The sequence below is a fragment of the Ambystoma mexicanum genome, chromosome 8 (assembly GCF_040938575.1).
Source record: "Ambystoma mexicanum isolate Mex_15411 chromosome 8, UKY_AmexF1_1, whole genome shotgun sequence".
NCBI lineage: Eukaryota > Metazoa > Chordata > Amphibia > Caudata > Ambystomatidae > Ambystoma > Ambystoma mexicanum.
The window spans coordinates 1,079,629,532-1,079,653,139 of record NC_090929.1 but is presented as its reverse complement, the minus strand read 5'-3'; the positions used below and the strand labels follow the sequence as shown (position 1 = coordinate 1,079,653,139).

Genomic DNA, 23,608 nt, shown 5'->3' with positions numbered 1-23,608 from the left:
TTTGCATTATCGAGTTATAAGGGAGGGAAAAGTTCTAGTTCGATCAGAGCATACTGATATTCTACAAAAACAGATGGATTATCCCAGAGGGAGGCAGGCAGTCTTATCCCAGCAATAATAGTCAACAATTAAAACCTGTAAGGGAACAAGCACTGCCAAAGCCAATAGGTTGAAAAGGGGGGCTTTAGGGAGCCAGGACAGCCAAAGCCAATGGGCCAGTTCTAAGTTCTGATGCCCTCTTAGAAAATGTTTTTAAATAGTCAGTAGCTCAAAATAGAAAATCACAGCAACTTAAGTGGAGTTACCTTAAAGAAGCACAAGCTGAAAGGCCAGTGCAAGTGAGTTGAGGTCAACGCTAAAGAGGGTATAATAGCACTCCCCAAGGTAGGAAGCACCACAAATGGCAAAATATTGATGTACCCCAAGCCCCACACTGGATGCCTTCTGGTTGCAGTGCAGCAGACCCTTGTTCCTGGTCCTCGGCGTGGTGACGAAAGGGAGGAAAGTCTGACAGGCTCCTGCAGCAGCACCCACGAGTGACTCGGCAGCAATGGATTCTCCTCGATTCAGCTGCTCTTTGTGGTTTTGGCACCAAAGAAGAAGGAATAGCTCCAGTTAGAAGCTACTTGGTGAGGGGACTCTGGATGAAGATCTCCTGCTTCTGTAGAGTAATCTGGATGCCAATGAAGTATTGGCTGGATTCGCACTTCACAATGCACTCGATGATGGTCAGGGGTCCCCAGGTATTGGGATTCTGCAGCCTTGGAAAGTCACAGCAAGTCAGGGCTTGCGCCAAAATGGAGTTTGTCTTGAGGCTAGTTGATCTCACTAGCCTAAGGGAGGAACTCATCCCGTGCAGGTTTTCCTAGTCGAAACGAAAACTGGTTAGCAAGGCTGCAGGGCTTCAACAGGCACTTTGAGGCCCAGGAGGGTACAGCTGCCATCTCTCCACGTCTTCGTCGGAGGTTGCCCTCCAGTGATCGACTGCCTCTAGTCCCAAAATCCTGGACTTTTAAGCAAGTTCCCATTCATTCACAGCCTTAGGATGTCAATCACCCAGTAGGGTGGCTGTCCATCAGGACAGCCAGCCGTCCAATCAGAACTGGTTTCACTCAGGCACACCTAGACAGGGAAGTTTCAGGGCCCTACCTCACTTACTGCCTTTCCATACACACTAGAGCCTGGGCGGCCTTCAGGGCGGAAGCCCGCCAAAGACAAAATGCACAAAGGACTCAAACCCGATTCAAACAACAGAGTAAAAGTCCATAAGAAACTTGACAAGAAATGGCAAAAGACGACAGGCGCCATTTTGGGAAAATGGTCACCTTTGGGGGCTGTACTGCAGCGGAGGATTCGGCCTACAGATACATAGCACAAGGTAGTAAAAAAGAAACCACTGCACCAGCCATTTAAGCGAGTTAGTGTAACAGAATGTTACATGAGGAGTGGAAGAAAGGAGGTACTATGTAACATCTCAGCACGCCACATAGGGTGGTGTGTGTGCTGGACCCACAAAAAAAAGGTAAGTAAGAAGAACAAGTTACTTCTTACCTTGTAACGTTCTTTCGACGGGATGTTCCTCCGACGTATTCCTCATCTTAGATATATCCTTCCAGCTCTGCTGGCCTCGGAAATTTTTTTCTCCAGAGGGCGCTGCGCGTCGACGTCCCTCGAGTCGATGTCCTTCGACAGCCGCCGTATCGAATGTTATAAACTGGCAGGGAAAGAGCCCCCTCAAAACCTTAGGGCTCATTCGACCAGAGGTATTGCAGCTTCATCGGCCCTCAAAAGAGGCGTGCCGATTAAAGACATATGTGCGGCCGCTACATGGTATTCTGTCCATACCTTTTACACGTTTTTACAATCTGGATTCCTCCTCTAGTCAAGAGACTAGGTTTGGAAGGGCTGTACTGCATTCTATTCATCAATAGAAGACAGCGTGAAGTCAGTACTCTCTCCTCCGAATATAGAATACTGCTATGGGAGCCTATCTAAGATGAGGAATACGTCGGAGGGCACAATCCCTTCGAAGAACAAGTTACTTCTTACCTTGTAACGTTCTTTCGACGGGATGTTCCTCCGACGTATTCCTCATCGACCCTCCCATCCATCCCCGCAGTTCTACTTCCCTTGTTGTTGCAGCTTACGCTCCTTCAGGGTGATTAGTCTAGTCCAGACAGTAATACTGTGGGCTACAAAACGGAACTGAGCAACGGACGCTGCGCGCGGCCTTTATAGGCAGGATGACGTCGAGCGTCGATACGGCGGCTGTCGAAGGACATCGACTCGAGGGACGTCGACGCGCAGCGCCCTCTGGAGAAAAAATTTTCTGAGGCCAGCAGAGCTGGAAGGATATATCTAAGATAAGGAATACGTCGGAGGACACAATCCCTTCGAAAGGGTTAATCTTACTATTCTTCAGAACAGTAGTTCACCAAAGAAAAAGTAGTTAAACATTAAGAGAAGTCCAAGGGACTTCTGAGTGGCACTGCACAAAAGGTGCTGTGCATCACAATGCAAAAACAGATGCCTATGGAGTTTATCAAACTCCATTAAACAGTAAGAAACACAAAAATCCTAGTCAGAAAAAAAAATAATAATAATACATGAGTGAGATAAAGTCCCACTCACTCAGGAGTTAAAATTAAAAAGCCTTGACTCCAGCAAAACAGCTGGAGGTCACTAAGGTTAAAGGGAACTGGCACAGAAATGAAAATTCTCCGTAACAGTGATTACTTCAATAGTAGTTGCTCAATGTTACAATTGTTACAGAGTTTGACACCAATGACAGTGCTACCGTATTATTGATGCTACCGCACACTCACGTAACTTCACAGATTTACGGTAATTGTATTTTGTTAGCAAAACCGCATCTGAAAGTCTTTTGGAAGGAAAAAGTTTTGTTATGCACACAGCAGTAGTGCTTATGTAGAGACACTTCCCATCTTCTAATGCTTTCAAAGTCCAATCCATGACTATACGAAAAAGTCTGTGTAGGACTGGAGCCAAAGTCTTACGAAGTAGCAGAATAGCAAAGTTCCACTTTGTCTTGTTAGGCACGATTTGGAGCAGTACCCTTTGGGTGCACTAAAACAATCTTGTCCTCCTGGCAATAGGAACCCAACCTTGGGTATAAGTCTGTACTACAAAGGTTAGTAGTGTGGCTGACCAGTAGGTGAGTTGCATCGATTCACAGCGACAAGTATCCAAATAAACACTTATATATACTTTATATACTCAAGGTTTCTTGATTAAACAATAAATGTATTTAGCAGTCAGTTTGAATAAGCCTTCTTCAGAAGGGACAATATATAAGTAACACAAATACACTCCAAAGTACACACTCTTAGTTTCTCTAAATCAGCAAATACCCATTAGGGATGGCACACAGACACTTCCTACACCCTCAGGGGACTTAAATAGTTAGGACACTGTGGACATTAATGTATCACTGGTGAACTTAGAGCAATACTGAAAAGCATGTCAAAGAAAAGGGTTATAGAATAAACAAGAGATCACACAATTATTCTGAAGCAGGTAAGTACTTTCGAACCCCCCCAATCCAATGTAAGTTAACCCCTTCCTGAAAGGAAAGGTAAACACAATGTCAGAGGAAAGAATAGTTATTCAGGGAGCCAGGCCAGCCAATGTCAATTGAGCAAGTGTCTAGGTGAGCTGAAACACTTCTTGTAGTTAAGTAAAAGTCTTGGTAGAAAAAGTAGAATCAATGTAGGGCCACAAGCTGGGAGGTTTGAGAGGTGTAGAATATGCAAGCAACTCTACAGAAGTAACCAAGACAAGTCTCAACTGAGATCATGTAAGGCTACAACAACAAAAGTTAAGTTCTCTTAGACTGTACTGTACTGTACTGTACACTTCTGGGGACACCTGCAACACAACGGGACGGTCGGTGACAGAAAAGGACAAACATCTATTCACGGTTTCAGCTCCTCGCCTCTCAGCAAATAGCACCACTGCGGTCTCACAGATTCCACTCTGGACTTTCCTTGCTTCTGGGGTCCAGCACTCTGTTGAAGTGGCTCAGGCTTGGCTAGTTCTGCTTCGAGGGAGTCTTGAGGATCTTCCTGGAAATCGGGTCCATCTTAATGGCGATGCACTCGTCCTGGTGTTCCTGTCCCCTGGCACTCGGTTCCTGCAGCAGCAAAGAAGTACAGCCAGCAGAGAGAGGGGTTCGAGGCAAGTTCGTCTTGGGGCTCATTGGACCCACTAAACCATGGGGAGAAGTAGTCGTTTCCGGGCTTCTCTAATCGATTAGAAATTCGGAGCTTCAGCACTGCAGCAGGGCTTCACCGGGCAAACCAACGGTCCAGAAGGGTGCTGCAAGCTTCTCTTCCAGTTTATTCTTCGGGTCATATGTACAGTGGTCTACTCTGCCTTCCTTGCAGAAGAATGTGCCTTTTATGCAAGTTTGTCATTCATTCGCAGCCTAGATGTCACTCACACAGCAGTGGCTAGGACAGCCAGCCAGCCAATCACCTTTGGGTCCATTCCTGTAACAAAGGAGACCAAGCACAGAGAGTTCCGGGAAGCACGCTCGCTTCCTGACCTGCCAGACACGCTGCAGCCAGAGGCGGGCTACACCATTGAATCCCGCCTAAGACAAAAACAAAGTGACCAAACCCGGTTTGGCGCGCAGAGTAAATCTCAAGAAGGACCTTTCCAACAAGAAATGGCTACAATAGAAGACTGGGGGACCATTGGGTGCAATACTGAAAATGAGGGTTCAGCCTGCGGTAAAAACACACAATGGTAGGAAAATTAAACCATTGCCACCAGCCATTTATTGTAGAAAGGGTAACAAAAAATGTTACATGAGAAGGTAGACAAAGGGGATACTAATTAACCCCTCCAGCACTCTATGTAAGATAGTATGTGCTAGGTCTACAAAGAGAAAAAGTTAAGTCAAGGTCACTTTACAGTAGTTTATCCAAGAGAAGGTATTTAAACATTTGAGAAATCCGAAGGACCTCTCTGTGATACTGCACTGAGGATGCTGTGTGTCACAATGCAAAAAGTTGATGCCTATAGAGTTTGTCAGACTGCAAAACCAAAAGAAACAGTATTCAAATCAAATAAAAATACATGAGAGAGTGAGAAAAAGGGCTCACTCGCTCCAGGATAAAAATGGTCCTCAAGTCCAGCAAAAGAGCTGGGGGTCTCTAAGGCAGAATGGAATTAACACAGAAATTAGAATTCTCCCTAAACAATCAGGAAGCTCACCTTTTATTTGCATTTCACCACACAGTCCTCTGCAAATTCTCTCAGCATTTTACAGTAATAAATCTGTACTACACAGCTTGCTAGTTTTTACCCAGAGATTCACAAGGACAATTATCCAAATACACTCTTACACTCAAGGTTTCTTGATTAAACAATTATTAATGTATTTAACAGTCAGTTGAATAAGCCTTCTTTGGAAGGGAGCAATATATAAGCAACACACAAATATACTTCAGAATACACACTCTCAATCAGCAAGTACCCATTTGGGATGGCACACAGATGTTTCCTACACCCTCTGGTGACATAACTAACTACGACATTGTGGACATTAATGTATCACTGGTACATTTAGAACAATACTGAGTTTGGTGTTGAAGAAAAGAAAAGGGTTTAAGATCCAAACATATTCTGAAGCGGGTACTTACTTTTGAACCCCCCAATACAAAGTAAATTAACCCTTTCCTTGAGGAAAGGTAAAACACAAAGTCAGAGGGTTAGAAGTGTCTTTTAGGGAACTAGGCCATGCAATGTAAATTGCACAAAAGTCTAGGTGTAGGTCAATGTAGGGCCACAAGATAGGAGGCTTGTGAGGGGCAAAGCTGCAAGCAACTCTGCAAAAGCAACCAAAAGGCTACACAAACAAGTGGTCAGTCCCCTTAGTTGAACAGTACCTTTGGTTATAAGAAATGGTTCCAGCTGGCTTCTGTGCCTGTGTAGCTCTGCAGATCCCGTTATTCCTGGGCCGCAGTCGGGAGGACAAGAGGAAGGACATCTGGGAACTCCTGCACTACAATTTGAAGGTCAGCGGCAGCAATGGGCAAACTTCAATTTAGCGGCACTTTGCATTTTCAGCTCCTAGTGTCTAGCAAATAGCACCCACGCGGTCTCTCAGATAGACTTTCCTTGCATAAGGGGTCCAGCACTCTGTTGAGGTGGCTCAGGCCTGGTCAGTCCTGCTTCAAGGGAGTCTGAAAGATCTTGCTGAGGCTTGGGTCTGAACTCAGACACTCACTCGATTCTGGTGTTCCTCTCCCTGGCACTTTGGTTCCTGCAGCAGCAAAGAACAAGTTACTTACCTGTAACTTGTTCTCCAGCATTGGTCTGGCATGGACTCGCATGCTCCTGAATATTCCCCGCCATCAGGCTGGGCATCCTCGGCAAAGAAAAAAACAGTTTCAGTTACACTTCTGAACTGTCTTTCTCCTAACAACCAATCATTGGTCTGTGGGTCATACTGCCCCCCAGCCAATGACTTCCCTCTACCTAAGCCCCTCCTCTGGCAGCCATCTTCAGATTTGGTAGCACGTTAAGTGGCAGTAGACCAAGAGAAGAGCCACAGAGGTAGGCGAGAGGGTTCGCATGTGAATCCGTGCCAGACCCATGCTGGAGAACAACAGTTAGAGGTAAGTAACTTGTTTTTTCTCCAGCATGGGGTCTGGCATGGATTCAAATGCTCATGAATAAAGAATATATAGCAGTACACAAATGCACAACCACAGGAGGTGGCAAGGCTCAACATAAGCATCTCTTACATCCTCACCAGCTCACCTTCAAGCGAACAGGTTGTGCAGCACTGCTTGGCCGACTCTTGACTCCTCCCTGGAATCCCTGTCAACGCAGTAGAACTTGGTGAAGGTGTGCGTCGACCACCATGTAGCAGCCCTGCAGATGTCAAACAGGGGCACACCAGACAAGAACACCGTAGTTGCATCGATCGCGCTGGTCAAATGGGTTCTCGGATGGTCAGGCAACGGTTGGTTTGCCAACCGGTGACAATGGGTGATACAGCCGGAGAGCCACCTGGAAATGGAAGCCTTGGAGAGGGCCTTCCCATGGTTCACAGGGCCATCCTTTATTAGCAGTGCCTGCACCTCTAGCAGGATGCAATCTTCCTGTGTAGATCGTCTTGGCGGGTGGTTGGCTGGTATTTGTATTAGCTCTATGCAATAGCCCCCTGCCACGGTGTAAAGCACCAATTTGTCATACGTGATCCCATCCCATGTAAAACACTTTCCTTAACTGTGCACGAAAGAGTGTTAGGAGGAGAGCAATTGTGTGGATTGGGTAGTCATTTGCAGGAAAGTTACTATTAGGTAGTTTTTTCTAAAGTCCAGTTATGGGTGGACTCTACAAGACTGATCCCTTGGTTTCAGGGCCCCAACTTCTAATATAGGCCTGTATTATCCAAGGTTGGTAGAATGGCAGAGCAACCAGGCTTATCTTAGGAGCAGGAATGTGAGATGTAAATCAAGACACAGTAATCAGACCATAAAGAGACCCAAAGAAAAACGTCAACACTTTTAGTTATATTAAAAATAGATCTTTATTTTATATATACACAGGGCAATAAGTAACTACGGTAATACTGTATCAACTACCAACATCAAATGCACATCAGGATAATAAGGAGAAATAAAGCAGGCGAGTAAATGATCATGTACTTTTCTATACACACAGAGTGACTTCAGGCAGGTAATAAAAGTGCTCATTTGAATTAAACATTATATTATAAGTAAGTCAACAATGTAAAGAGGCAACATCAACAGGTAAGCAACACTAACAATTATTAAGGTTTAGGCAGTCTTTCCCCAACTAGAAAAGAGTTCTTCAGTTCAGGTTTGAGAGGCAAAAAAGCCAGTAGGAATGGAAGATTGACTGTAGGGGAAACAATGCCAAAGTCAAGAGGAATGCAACAGTTCTGATGACAATCTTCTTAGTACAGGTATGTAGCAAGTTAGTCATCTTCCAAAAAGGCACAGTAGCTTAGGAGAAGCCTTCCTTTTGGGGCACAAGCGGTTAGGCCTGGGTGACTGGATATGGGTGAACACCCAAACAGCAAAAACAGGTGGTGTGCATTGATTCCACAAAAGAAAAGATAAGTAAGTAAGCAAACAGAAGGAGCTAGTGGTAAAATGTTACACTCATTCAGGAGAACACATCAAAAACATCCCAGAGTCCACAAAAGTGCTGGGGGTCTCCCAGGTTGAGGGGAATTGGCACAATAAATGAAAACTCTCCCTAACAGTTGGCTTTTGCAAAAGGTATCCCAAGAAGCAGTTTCTATAGTTCTGTATCCTAAACTCTACCAAGAGTCCTTGCAGCACCAAAGAGTCGGGAGATGAATACCCTTGGTCCAAAATGCAGTTCTCAGGATGCACTTTTATGGAATCAAGAGAAGGTCAATGTGCATGTTTGGCAACTACCTTAGGTCCCGGCAATAACACCCCAGTGCAGGAGGGACCCCAATCATTTGGTGTTAGGAAAGATCTTTTTGCAAGTTTCACTGCATAGTTTCTATGGAAACCCCAATCTTTTTACTCTGTTTTTGATCTGGTTCTGATTTTTGAAGCATTCAGCTTCACTTCCCTTTTTCTCATTTGTTATGAGGAAACTGATCAGTCCTTCAGACTATCAGTACTCGAAAACCTATTTTTCCCTTTTGAATTCTTGTATTTTTACATTGTACACAGCACCTTGCAGTGCAGTGCAATGAGAACACTTTTGTATCACCTTAGCATTTTACACTTGTGATTTTTGGTTACTTTTATATGTGCCTAAAGACACGCTGATGACAACAGTTACATTTGTACAGTTTTAGCATTATTTTTGGTGTGCACATTCGTGTTTAACGCATATGGCTATGAAACGTGCCCAGTGTCCTAAAATGGCAATGCCACAAGATTTTCACTCGGATTTTAGATAAAAAGGAAGACACCTGCAGCTATTCTGTAGATCCAAGTTGGAGCCAAGAATCCCTCTAAGAGCAGACCGCCATGGACCCGTAAACTACTCCTAAAGTGGCCCAGCATGCCCTGCAGTGTCCAGCCCCCCCCCCCCCTCCTCCGCTTGATCTTTGAAGACCCTGAGAGGTGCTTCAGCCCTTGGCCTAGAGGGACCAACTAGCCAACGCCTTTGAGGATTCAGCCCTTCAGTGTCCCTGAACTGCCCGATGGACTGACCAGCTGTGGCATGGGCTACCTTGCCAGAACCCTCACCATCCAACGTTCCAGCCTGGTACGTAGATGGTAGCCAGCTTGTACCACAAGTCACCTTCAACCCAAATTCCAGCTTTGTCTTAGTGAACCTGTCATGGAGCAGATTCTGTGATGACTAAGGACGCCTGTCATCCCCTGAAAACGGTGCTCATCGCTGGAAATCCTCTGAAATGTCCTGAAGAGGTCTGCATTGCTGGATTCTGCATTTCTTCACCAAGAGGGATTGCTTCTTGCAGTTGCACACAACCAGAAGAATCCTCGAGCTGGCAATCACTGGGCACCTCTCACTGGATCAAAGGGTAGAAGATAATTTTGAAAGTGCTCTCCTCTCCAGTAAATGTGAATTGTTGGTATTGGCGTTAGGGGGCTCCATTATTAGTTGTCCTATGTTAAACTGTCCAGTTTCCGTTTGTTCCCACCACTGGTCTAGATGTGTTGCGTGCCTATTATCAGGTAGAGGACCTACAAAATATTACAAGGATACATTGTGTCATGTGGGACAATTTGCTAAATGCTGTGAAAGCCCTAGGTAGTTATTAACTGCTGGTTAGAATGCCCGGTTCCCCCATCTACTAGTCGCTATAGGCTGTGTGCCTATCTAGATTGTGGATAAAAAGGCCAAAGGACAGGATGCCCAAATTACAGGGTGGCAAATGTCTCTTAAGACAGAATTCCCCTTTTGGGGGATACTAGGGCCACATACATCATGTAAGCCCCCCCCCTGTTCCCTTCTAAAGTTCCTGTTAGACATAGCTATGAAATTCTGAAAAGCTGGGCAGCTACAGCACCACAGAGGCAACCAAGAACAAGTGGAAGCCACAGGTTCACCACTACACACACTGGTGATCAACAACCGCCCAAACATCCAGACACGCCTCCCATGCCATTGAGATGAGAAAACTAAAAACATCCTCACTCACAAAATGTTATTAAATCCCAAATTACACAAAGAATGCATACCTCAACTCTCAGTTCCAATCCGGCACTACAGACATACCATCAACATCTCCATTTCCAATTGCGTAGACCCAAATGGCAACGATTCCAAATCTTCATATCTACATAATCGCACAAACAGCAGTGCTTGCAAATACCATATCCAATGCACGCACAAACGGCATCACTTCAAAAAACAACCTATCCTTAACCAAAGGCATGCGCGCACAGAACACTTCTAAAATTACTCATTCACATCCATAAACACGTGCACTCAGTAAACGACAGCACAATACAGGCTTTACACAATATCTAGGACATAAAAACGTATATGTCCCAATGCCAGCACACAGACGCATGGCTCTACCTTCTTATTGTGCCTCCATAACTTCCTATAATTCAAAGGCTGGACACTCTTTGTGCCCAATTAGAGACAATTGGAGCTCCACATTACGCTAGTCCTAGGGTTCAAAATGTAACATATAATATATATAAATGTAATCTTTTCTAATACGCTTAATACCCGAGAACAGTCTCCAAGCGTGGGACCAGGATACAAACCTGTGTAGCTCTGTGTCGTGTTGCTTCCAAGAAAAACGCCATCAGCTAGAGATCCTATAAACTTGCTAATTTTCAAAGAACACCACACAGGCCAGGCAGCTACTTTGGATGGTCATGCTTGGGCTGAAGGCAGGCCATACCCAAGATAGTATGGGCATGGCCTCAGGCAATGGACAGTGGCTCACAGACCCTGCCTGTCTGTTAAGGCATAGCAAACAGTGTATTTTAATACTTCTGTATGAAAATATTATTTGCCTCTCAAAGTGTTAACTGTACCTATATACAACCCCCTGATCTCCAAAGTCTGTCTTACTGCTCTGCTTGTTCTACCTAGAGGGAGTTAGGTAACACCCAGTTGAGCAACAGGTTTTCCCCATCACTTAGGTTGGCCTCTTAGAACCCTCACACACCGCTGGTTATGAAAATCATTCAAAACAATAAGACAAACAAAAGACAGTTATGCAGTTTTGCCTTTAAAATGTACCTGTATTTGAAATGTGCAGTCTAAACAGGGGGCGGGATGAAAGGGTAGATTTAAAGTAGCTAAATCTACGCTCAAGTCCAAATGCTAAAAAATACTTGAAAACCCAAACAAGACTTGTTTGTAACTTCTAAATATGTTTCCTTTCAATTTCAGTTGGCAGTTTACTGTATGATGAAGAACGCTGAAGAACCCATTTGCATCAGCTTCTTACCTCTCCACCAGCTCGTCGAGAACTACGGATTGCTTCTCCAATCATCTCATAAATTTCTAGCTGCAAGACAGAGGAAAAATCATTAATGGAAAAGGTGTGGCGAGTATGTGAACATTATCAAAAAAGGGAGAAGTAAAGAGGGGACCAGAAAACAAATGAGAGGAAAAAGAGTAGGGGGACAAAAGATTGGATGGTTAACAGTCATTTACATTTACTCAAGAAAGGAGAGCAACATGTGCTAAATCTACCCATCACAGCCAAATGATAACCCAGTTTATTGCCAACACCAAACATTCAGAGCTGTACTTGCACACTCTGAATATTCACAAGGCCTAGTAGGACCGCTATTGTATTTTTGCTCATCACTGTTCTCATAATCCATCGTCTTGTTGTTCCCTTTGCCCTGTGGGAGCTTTGAAACAATTTATGGATGTATAAGCACCTTAAAACAGCACAGCAAAATAAATTAAATAAATCAGTTAAAAATAAAAATCGGTGAAGGAAGTTTTTCCACAGGCCCCTGATGAGCAGTTTACAGAGACCTTGCCTAAGTATGAAGCCAGGCAGTCCAGCAACTTAAATCAAAACCCCGGCAATGGGAAAGGCAGCAGGCCAGTCTGAATGAGACAGGCTGGTACCAAATTACAATTAATCCCATACACACAAACATAATAGAAAACACATACTGTAAGCATGTATACACTATTAAGAATTGCATGAAGGTTAATAAGTGTTGTTAGGGCAGAACAACATTTTCAGAGTTTCTGCTGTACCATTTTATGGGACCCCCAAACATTTTCCGCGTTTGTTTTCTTGACCTCATTTTTGTGGACAGTGGCACTTGCTGAAGGTCTGAACTCTGGTACTCGACCCAGCCCTTTAAGACTAGGCAGCAATACTTAAAGATGGATGGGGATGCACAATATACTCAAAAATCAATAATCAAATGGACTCAGGAGGTTGGCAAAAACATATCTGCTTTAATATCAATTATCTAAAACAGGCTACAACAAACATCAACGGACCCGCTCGATCTTCACACTCGATGCATCATATGAAAAAAGGTTATGTACTAAAATCTTGTCACCATTGACTTTTACCTATGTTGCAAACTACAAAAACCTACTGGGGATGGTGATAGGTGTTAGGCAAGATTTGGAGCAGTACCCTTTGGGTGCACTACAACAACCATGACCTCCTGGCAATAACCCAACCTGTACTACATAGGTTGGTAGTGTGGCTGAGCAGCCAGGCTTATCTCAAGAGGGGTCAATGTGAGCAGTAAGGTGGTTACACAAATTCACAGTGACAAGTATCAAAATAAACTCTTACACAAAAGGTTAATTGATTAATCAATTATTAATTTATTTAACAGTCAGTTTGAATAAGTCTTCTTCAGAAGGGGCAATATAATAGTAACACAAATACACCCCAAAATACACTGAGTTTCTCTAAATCAGCAAACACCCATTGGGGATGGCTCACAGACACTTTCTACACCCCCAGGTGACTTGAATAGCTAGGACACTGTGGCCATTAATATTTCACTGGTCAACTTAGAGAAATACTGAAAAGCATGTCAAAGAAAAGTGTTATTAGAATAAAACAAGAGATTTCACAAATATTCTGAAGCAGGTAAGTAGTTTTGAAACCCCCAATGCAAAGTAAGTTAACCCTTTCCTGGAAGGAAGTCAAAACACACAATCAGAGGGAAGAAGAGTCATTCGGGGAGCCAGGCCAAGCCAAAGTCAATTGGGCTAAAGTCTAGGTGAGCTGAAGCACTTCTTGCAGGTAGGTAAAAGTCTTGCAAAATGTTTTACAAGTCTTTGTAGAAAAAGTAGAATCAATGTAGGGCCACAAGCTGGGAGGCTTGTGAGAAGTAGAAGATGCAAGCAACTCTACAGAAGCAACCAAGACAAGTCACAACTGAGATCAAGTAAGGCTACAACCACAAGAGGTAAGTTCTCTTAAACTGTACAGTACCTTTGGTTAGAAGAAATGGTTCCAGCTGGCTTCTGTTCCTGTATGGCTCTGCAGATCTTTTCGTTCCTTTGCCTCAGTCGTGGAGACAAGAGGGAGGACTTCTGGGGACGGTCCGCGACAGAAAAGGACAAACTTCTATTCAGCGGCACTTCGCAGTTTCAGCTCCTTACGTCTCAGCAAATAGCATCACTGCGGTCTCACGGATACCTCTCTGGACTTTCCTCACATCTGGGGTCCAGGACTCTGTTGAGGTGGCTCAAGCTTTGTCAGTCCTGCTTCAAGGGAGTCCGGGGGGGGGGATCTTCCTTCAGCACGGGTCCGCCTTAAAAGTGGTGCACTCCAATCTGGTGTTCCTCTCCCTGGCACTTTGGTTCCTGCAGCAACAAGGAAGTACAGCCAGCTCCAAGAGGATTCGAGACAAGTTCACTTTGGAGTTGATTGGTGCCACCAACTCAAGAGGAGAAGTCGTCCTTGCAGGGCTTCTCTAGTCGAGGCGAATTTGGAGCTTCAGCACAGCAGCAGGGCTTCACTGGGCAGACCAATAGTCCAGGAGTTGCAGCAAGTCCAAGTTCTTCTTCGGATTCCTTCGTTCAGTGGTCGAAGCTGCCTTCCAAGCCAAAAAGCCTTGCCTTTTATGCAGGTTTCTCCCATTCATTCCAGCCTTGCCGTCAATCACACACCTTGGGTGGCTGTCCTTGCCGGACAGCCAACCACCCAATCACCTTTGGGTGCATTCCTGTAACCAAGGGGCTTAACACAAGGAGTTTCGGGCACCTCCCTCACTTCCTGCCCGTGCCAGACATAATGGAGCCAGAGGCGGGCTTCACTCGTGATTCCCACCAAAGACAAAACAAAGGGACCAAACCTGGCGAATTTCAAAAAGGACCGTTGCAAAAAAAAAAAAAAATGTAAAAAAAAAATTATAAAATGGAGAAAAAAGATAACTGGGCCATTTTGATAAAAATGGCACCCAAGGGTGCTTTACTGCAGTTGCGAACGCAGCCCGCAGTAAAAACTCCCGATGGTAGTAAAACGTAAACCACTACCAACAGCCATTAATTGTAGAAAGGGTAACAAAATGTTACATGCGAAACTAGACAATGGGATACTAAGTAACACCTCCAGCACCCTATTATAAGATGGTGTGTGCTGGGTCTAGAAAAGTTATAAATGTAAGTAAAGTCAATTTCACTTCACTTCTCTTGGAAACAGTAGTTTATCCAAGAGAAGGTATTTAAACCTTTGGGAAATCTGGAAGACTTGCCTGTGTCACTGCACTGAAGGTACTGTGTGCAACAATGTAAGGATGATGCCTATTGAGTTTGTCAGACTCCATAATCACAAAGAAACAGTTCAATCACATACATGAGAGTGGAAAAATGGTCTCATTCTCTCCAGGTACGAAATTAAAAAGTCCTAGAGTCCAGCAAAAGTGCGCGGGGGTCTCTAAGGTAGAGAGGAATTAGCACATTTCTGAGAATTCTCCCTAACAATAGGGTTACAGGGAACATCTAGGTATACATTCCATACTTGTCAGGGAAGGCGATTGGGTGTCTAACATCAGGTGGGGCAACTAAGCCCTCCTCTAGTGCAAGTCACTACGAACGTCAAATACACAACGTCCCATTGGTTACACAAACTATCGGGATCTCTATTACAAGTCCCTCTGTCATTGGTTGGCACTCTTGTACCCCTTGTACTATTCCACATGAGCAGGCTGGCATCCAGGTGCTGGTGGGTTGGTCATAACCATAGCTTCCCACCAATTAGCCCTGGCATCCATCATCACACTTGTGGTCTGCCTGTCAATTAAGGCTTTGAATTCAGCCTTGGAAATGTTCTCTGTGCTGGAGAATACGAGGGAGTATAGCATACTCTGTCCTCTTGGTTTCGATACAATTCGTCCCACTGTCTATTTCCATCTGGCCATGTGACTGCAGACCACGATTACACGATTTCTTACTGCATTTAAAAATACTATTAAATGATGAACCTCCGATGTCTTCAATGTTCTCACCCCTCATCCAAGACAGGAGTTCACTTCTTTCGCAAGTTCTATAATTGTTTGTATGCAGGTTCAGGCCCAGGGTGGCCTCGACTCCTTGGTGTTGATCCAACCAAGCCCTTCTTTGATTCACCTCCACTGTTCAGCTTCCAATTTCTAACTGCAACATACTGAAAGTCTTTCTGCTCACGGTATCCAGCTCTGCTCAAGTGCGCTCTGTGGAATCATCCATTGTTCAACACACATGTTGGCGCATCACCGCAATCTATTTACTACATTGCCAGCCTTAAAAAACACTTTGTCTACTTGCGTTGCTGCTTCTGTATAATTGTAAAATGACAAATCTTTATTTATTCTGTAGAATAAGCATTGTCACGTTGAGCCCCAAATGTTGCTCATCTTTAATACATTTTCCTTTAGATCTATAGAATGTCTATGTTCTATCGCCTCTGCATCTCTTCTAGGTGCGTCAGCTCTACTTCTCTGGGACATCACCAAACTGCTCTTTCTCGGTTGTCAGAGTCCCTCTGGGATTTCATTCAGGTGGCCATCATATTGTCTTGAATGCAGATATGGTTTTCTCATTGGGAACCTTGTTTCCAGGATTCTCCTTGGTATTGGTATCTTCACTGGTACTGCATGTATCTCACACTTTGGTTCCCATTATTAAGGTAGCATGGGGGATGGTACTTGGCTCCACCTCTACAGTTCCATTACCACTGCAACCCTTTATGAGTTGCTCTATGGTAGCCCATATAGCTTCTAGGACCTTGGTGCTTTTTAAGCACCATTTTGTACTAGGGTGATTCTATCACCCTACAAATGTGGTGTGGAGGAGGCTGGTATTAAGATTAATTTTTAGACTCTGGCCCGGTAGACAGATTTTTAGGAAGCCACCCTAGCTATGATGCGCATGGAGCTCTGACAGATTATCCAAAACCAATTAAAGTACTCGGAAGAGCAGTCGAGGCTTAGTCTCAGGAGAGCGCGAGCGGGGTCATGGGCCCTCAATGAATCCCCACATAATAGCACACAATTCAATTTAGACAGTCAGTTATAAACATATGGAATACATTACTCACTGTAATCGAATTTCTGATACTTGGATCTGCTTAGATTCACATGCTTTGCATAGGCCGACATCTAGTGGAAGTCACAGAGTATTGCACAAAGTTTTCGAAATTCGAAAAGAAGCCTTCAACAGGGCGGGACTGTAATACTATCCCTAGTGTGACATACCGTGTACCCTGTGTATCCATGATCCCTCACGTGTCTAGGTCCCTCCGATTATTTGTTTCTGACAAGAGTGAGTGTACATTGTAAGCGTGAAGTCTAGGTAGAGACCATGATGTGGTAAAGATCTATGCTTCCTTCCCAGAGGCCTTCATCTCCAAGAGGGGAGGAAGGCAGGTGCATGTGAACCCGAGCAGATAGAAGCATATGCAAATCTAATCTCCCTGACCAGTTCATCAGAAGTGTGTTCACCTTGAATCCCTTATGGCGAAACCTGGATGCGTAATCTTGGCATTGCGGGTTTTACCAGTCTCTCAAAAAAGGTGCATTTCTGGTAACTCCCAGTTTGAGAAGACGTTGTCTAGCACGTCTATATTTAGTTTAGTTTCTTTATTTGTACTGCACACTGAACCCTCAGGCAACTGGGCGCACAAGGCTTAAAGAAATAGTGCCATCACAAATGTTATTGGCTCAAAAGATGGGCCATCAAAAAGATATATAAAAAATATTCATCAAGAAAGTTCCTATGTAAACTTTTGAGCAAATGAGGCTCAAAGTCAAAGATTTAAAGCACTAGGAGGCATCCATTTTGTGAAATGGATGAGCCTCCTGTGCTTATGTTAATTTCTGCCCTTGCAGCACTAATGAAGCAAAAGCCAGCCAGCTCTAATAAACAAAAGCTACCACCAGGTGGCTTTTGCTTCATTATTGCAGGAGAGCTGAGATTTACACAAGCTGCTGCTGGTAAGTGCTTTAAATGCCATTTTTTTGTTAAAAACTGCAAAATAAATGCAGTGGTTTTCTTTCTAATTTAGAAAGGAAACCGCAGCATTTATAACGTATTTATGTTTGCTGTGGCTTCAGCTGGGAGTCGCCCAGGAGTCTCAAAGCTGTAACCATAGAAATCCTAAATACAAAGTTATTGTATTTAAATATGCAGCGGTTTTCTTTCTACGTTTCCCGGACCCCGAGAAAGTAGAAACAAAACTGCAGCATTTCGAAATAAAACAACGTTGTATTTCTGACTGCGGCAGCTTTCACTTGGAATCTCCTCGACTCCCCCATCCCGGGGGAGCAAAGGAGACAAAGCGAAAGCCGCCGCAGTCAGAAATACAACATTGTTGTATTTCTAAATGCTGTGGTTTTCCAACCAGGGCAATCACAAATACAACAATGTTGTATTTATAATTGCTGCGCCTTTGCTTTTTGCCTTTCATTTTACATTTTCTGTCCTTCCCTGGGCTTGGGGAGCACCGAAAACGTAAAGTAAAAGTGAAGGCAGCCTCCCAAGCTCATGTACAGCTCTGCTCTGGCTGCAGTAAGCAAAAGCTCCCAGTAGAGGGCAGTTTCTGCTTGTTTATATAGCCGCCAGGGAAGAGCTTAACATGAGCTGAGGAGGCTGCCTGAAATGGCAAAATGGATGCTCCCATGTAAACACTGAGCCTTGTTTGCGCAAATGTGTACATGGGAACTTTCATTAAAATTACGTTTAATGCATGTTTTTCATTATTGCCCACTTTGTGGGACAATAATAATATTGAGCGCACTATTCCTTTAAGCAATAGTTAGACATTTTAGACAAAAGAGAAAAACAAAAATAGTAACGGAAGAAATAAGTGTAGGTCGACCATGGTTATCTAGGAGTCGAGACATGGGAGTATCAGATACAATATCAGGCTGCTAGTGTTACGTCGGTCCAAGAGAGAATAAACGGGTATGGTGGACGCAGGGTGAATGTAAAATAGCTGATTACTCGCGTTTCTTACCGAAGAGCCAGCCCTTTACTTTGGCTCTAAAGGTCCAAAATGCAGGTTCCATTCTAAGACTGAGGGGTAAGGCATTCTACTGTTTGGCAGCTAAGACAGGAAAGCTAGATTCCCCCGCTCTTTTTAGGAGGAATCTAGGAACAGTAAGGCAATGTGAGTAGACGGCTCTGGTTGGTCTAGTTGGTTGGCATTTGCTGACTTTGTCTGCCAGGTATTTGGGGGCATAGTTTGAGAGGCACTTGTGGGTGATAACAAGCGTGCAGAGGGTAATTCTATCTCGTACTGGTAGCCAGTGGGCGTCCCGTCTAAAGCTAGTGATGTGCGTGGATCTCGGTAAGCTTAATGCAGATCTTAAAGCGTTATTTTGAAGCACCTGGAGTTTGTTGAGGTTCCTTTCTGAGGTGCCTAGGTATAGGGTGTTGCAGTAATCCATTTTAGAGAACACTAGGGCCCTGGCTAAGGTGATGCAGCTACTAGGTGAAAGGTATGGCTTGCAGGTGTTAATTAATTTGTTAGTGTAGGCCATGGAAAAGGCAGTGGCATTCACTTGCTTCTTGAAAGAGGGTAGAGTCCAAGTATACCCCCAACGTTTTAATTTCTTTGGCCACTTTGATTGTGTTTCCATCGATGTTAAAGTATTCATAGCGGGCATCTGGTTTGATAAGGCTTATCTGGATGCCGACGATCAAGAGCTTGGTTTTTTCGTCATTGAGGCACAGGCTGTGGTCTGCCATCCATGCCTGGATTTCCAAGTATATTGCGTTAATCTGTTAAGCATCATCTTGATAGCATCCGGAGAGCTTGATGAAATCCTGGGCGTTATCAGCGTAATTTGTGTATGCGACACCCAGGTTATCAGGGCGGTCGGACAGGAGCTTAGTGAAGATGTTGTAGAGCGTTGGCGAGACATACGAGCCTTGTGGTAGGCTGAGGCGGATGGGGATAGGGTCCGCTGAGGCAGACTCTGCGAAGACCCTAGTGGTACGATTGGACAAATTATTGTATCCAGATAGAAGTGTTGCGAGAGAAGACAGCTGCTGTGGACAGGTGATCAGTGAGGATCTGATGATCGACAAGATCGAAAGCTGCGGAAAGGTCTAACAGCAGGAGCATGGCAAGCTTACCATTGTCCTCAGCCTCGTCCATTTGGATTTTAAGGTCCAGGAGGGCTCTTTACGTTCCATGTCTTGGCCTACAGCCTGATTTGTCTAAGGCCCAGTAAGTTATGGTCATCCAAATGTTTCTGGATTTGAAGGTAGACCACTCTGTCTAGGATCTTTAAGATGTAGGGAACGGTAGTGATGTGCCTATAGTTAGTGTGAGTATTGGGGTCTAGGTTGGGCTTTCTCAAAAGGGGTTTGACCCACGCCTCCTTAAGGTTGTTAGGTACTGTGCTGGTCTCGAAGGAGGAGTTGGCGCTCCTGAAGATTTTTAGTTCGAGGGTGAACCATTTGCTTAGGTGGCCTATCGGCTTAGCTTTGGAAAGTTTAATTGGGGCGATGCTATTCACAGCCGTCTCAACTTTATTATTGCAGAGGTCAACTAGCTTGTTTGAGTCCATGTCCTTGAAGTTGGCTGGGTCTAGGATATTCTGAATCAGAGGACGTAGGTTTTGGAGCATTAGTTTCGGTTGTTTCTGGCAAGGACTTGCGGGGCAATGTGGGGAAGTGTGTTGGGTGTATTCCCCTGGATGCTGAGAGATGAAATGATGGTCAGACCAGGCAGTGGGTTTTTGAAGGATGGTGATGGAGCAGTTGATGTCTGCCAACCAATCCAATGTTCTTCCTTTGTTATGCGTTGGGGTCGTGACACGATGGTTGAAGCCGAGCTAAGAAATAAAATTTTCCAGGGATGCAGCATTAAGGTTGTTGGGATCATGGAGACCTAGGTTAAAGTCACCAAGTAGGATTATTTGGGAGCCAGGTCTGGTGTTATTGGTCAGTAGGTCAGATAGATCTTCCTCGAAGGACGAGATATGACCTGGGGGGCGGTAAATGAAGTGCAAGAGGATAGTTTGTGATGCTGATGGAGGGAACTTGACTGACAGTAGTTCCGTTGAGGAGAGGCTGGCAGCAAGGGTGGCTCTGAGGCCCAAGGACATTTTAGCAATGAAAGCTACTCTGCCTCCTTTGCTGTGCTCGCTCTTGCTTTTCTTATTATTGAATAGCCATCTGGGATGGCTAGTGATAAAGCTGGATCTGCTGCCTGATGCAGCCAGGTCTCAGTGATTGCCAGGAAGTGGAGGTCATTGTTGGAGATGAGGTCTGCAATGTCTAGCGCATGGGCGACCAGAGATCGGGCATCAATGGGTGCACCTTTAATGATAGGTCGTCAGGCTGGGCGAGGTGTTTCAGGTACTTTAGGTGGAGTGGGAGGTTGAGGAGTTGGGCTGGTTGAGTGTAGACTTGGGTGGGCAGACTTGGTGGTCTCTCCTGTGAGGTGTCCTACGTTGGGGGATCCGAGAGCATAGTCTTAGGTAACACATAGTCTTTGCCTTCACTGACACGGCGTCCACGGTGTGGGAGGTGATGCAAAGGGATGGATCCATTCAGCTGGGCTGAGAGCGGAGTTGGGAGAGAGGACTGTTCTACTGTTACGGTCAGTAGGCTCACCATAGGTATGTGGCGGTTGCGGCAGAGGATGTGGTTGTAGTGGAGGAAGGACAACAGGTGATAGGAGTGCATTGAGGAGCGGGAGTAAGGTTGCTATAGTTAGGCTGACACTAGAGGTAAGTCACATAGGCAGGAGCGTCTGTGTGTACTAGTTCCACAGTGGAGCAGAGGTAAGCTTGGTTCTGTGTATGCGATACACTAGGCTATTTCAATTAGTATACACCCGGCTGGTTCACATGGAATGCAAAAAACAAGTTACTTACCAACTGTTAACATTCTCTGACTGGATGTTCCGCCAATGCATTTCACATCTTTGACCTGCAATGTCCACAGCTGTGTACTTCGGAAACTTTTTCGGCAGAGGGCGTCCTGCGCCAATGGCATTGGGTAGATGTCCCTCGAAGGCCTCCGTCAAGGGCGATGTCACTGGATGTTCCAAATAGGACGCACGGCACCCATAGCCTCAGTTTATGTGTTTTCCTCCATAACGTGTGACCTGCACATATCTAATGCTTGCTTGACTGCACATAGCCTTGCAGGAACGTAAGCTGCAAAAGCATAGGAAATTCTCCAGAGGGGCAGGCTGAGCGGGCGATGTGGAATATGTTGGAGGAACATCCAGTTGAAAGAACGTTACCAGTTAGTAAGTAACTTGTTCTTCGAATGGATTGTGTCCTCCAACGTATTCCACATCTTTGACAGACTCCCAAAGCAGTACCAGAAAAAATGGAGGAGGGAAAAGAATGTAAAATAGCCAATAAGATGGCAGAATAAAGGACCGCCTAACCAAAGGCCTCATCTTGACCATGGAGCGTGTCCAGGGAGTAATGTTTGACAAAGCTGTGCATAGAAGCTCATGTGGCTGTGTCACAAATATTCCTAAAAGGAACTCCCTGCTGTAGGGCTGGGGAAGTAGCCACGCCCCTAGTGGAATGAGCTTGCAACCCTTCAGGAGGGTCCTTGCCCGCCAATTAGTAACATTCAGTAATGGTGAGGATAATCCACCTGGACAAGGTCTGTTTGGTAACAGCCTGGCGCAATCTGTGTCCAGAATACACCACAGAGAGTTGATCGTCCACTCTGATCCTGGACATCCTAAAAATATAAAAGCTCAGAGCTCTCTTAGGGTCCAACCTATGGAGTCGCTCCTCTTCCTTACCAGGATGAGGAGGAGGAGGAGGATAGAAAGACGGAAGACCCACTTTCTGGCTTAAATTAAATTCAGCTACTACCTTAGGTAGAAATGAAGGACATACCCTCAGTACAACCCTATCCTTGTGGAACACAGTAAAGGGCGGATTAGACGAAAGTGCTTGCAAATCACTCTGCGAGCGGAAGTAACCGCAACCAAAAACACTGTCTTGAAAGACAACAGTCTCAAAGGACAAGAGTGCAAAGGTTCAAATGGAGCACCCATCAGGAATCTGATGACCAATTTCAAATCCCAACCCGGCACCTGGAACGGGGACGGCGGGAACACATTAGTAAGCCCTTTAAGAAATTGGGAAATCAAAGAAATCTTAAAATAAGAACATTCTTCAGACAAGTGCTTGAAGATGGACAGCGCCGCCAGGTAACCTTTAAATGGTACCTACCTGAAGGCCCCTGTGGGCCAATTAAAGCAAGAAAGATAGATCCATGGGAATGGAACATTGAAGAGGATCAAAACTTACGGCAACGGTACAGGGATTTTGTTGCTGGCCCCCTGGCCGAAAAAAACACCTCCATCACGTCATCCGGGAGGTCCCAATCCTTATACCTCAACCTTTCAAATACCAAGTGTGAAGGTTGAGAGTCCCCACCTCTAGATGGAGAACCTGACAATGCCTCCCATCGCTTCCCACCCAAGTTTGTATTTCAACGCAGACCAACGACCGCTGGCGGTCAAATCTTCAGCATGAGCTCCCCATCCTGTGAGGGAAGTGACCGTTACAACTGTCACCTCCGGCCACCGTTGCCAAAACGGCTCCCCCTTCATCAGGTTCCCCTCGTTGGCACACCACAGCAGATCCTGTGAGACAGAGTGGAATCTGAACGGGATCCAACAGCTTGCCCGATAATTTTGACCACTGCATCTTGAGGACCCATTGCAGGGATCTCATCCTCAGTCTGGCCTCTGGCACCAGAAAAATGCAGAATGCCATGAGGCCGAGCAACCTTAAGAATTCGAAAGCCGGGACACTCTGGGCATGTTGAAACTTGCCCACCATCTGCACAATGTCATGAGCCCTCCCCTTGGGAGGCGAGCACTTCCCCAAGGACGTGTCCAACACAGCCCCAATGTACTGAAGCCGTTGGGAAGGTGTCAGATGTGACTTCTTGAAATTGAGGGAGAAGCCCAGCTTGTGGAGGGAGCAGCAGGTGAGACCGAGATGTTCCATCACTTGCTCAGGAGAACGGAAACGGATCAGCCAGTCGTCCAGATAGAGGTAGACGTGACTCCCCCCTCACCCGAGATACGCTGCCACTACCACCATTAGATTGGTGAAGACCTTTGGCAGGACCCGAAACTGAAAGTGCGAGTCGCCAGCCGCAAACCTCAGGTACTTTCTGTGCTTTGGATGAATGGGCACATGAA

At 45.2% G+C, this 23,608-nt stretch overlaps 1 protein-coding gene across 6 annotated transcripts in view; it reads right to left on the bottom strand.

The window, feature by feature from the left end:
* UBR4 (ubiquitin protein ligase E3 component n-recognin 4) overlaps window positions 1–23,608 on the bottom strand; it is a 2,945,062-nt gene that overhangs the window by 2,676,541 nt on the left and 244,913 nt on the right. For all 6 annotated transcript variants that reach the window (XM_069611069.1, XM_069611071.1, XM_069611072.1 and 3 more), the window contains exon 10: window positions 11,432–11,491. In XM_069611069.1, coding sequence (XP_069467170.1) covers window positions 11,432–11,491 — 60 coding nt within the window. The remainder of the gene's footprint in view (window positions 1–11,431; window positions 11,492–23,608) is intronic.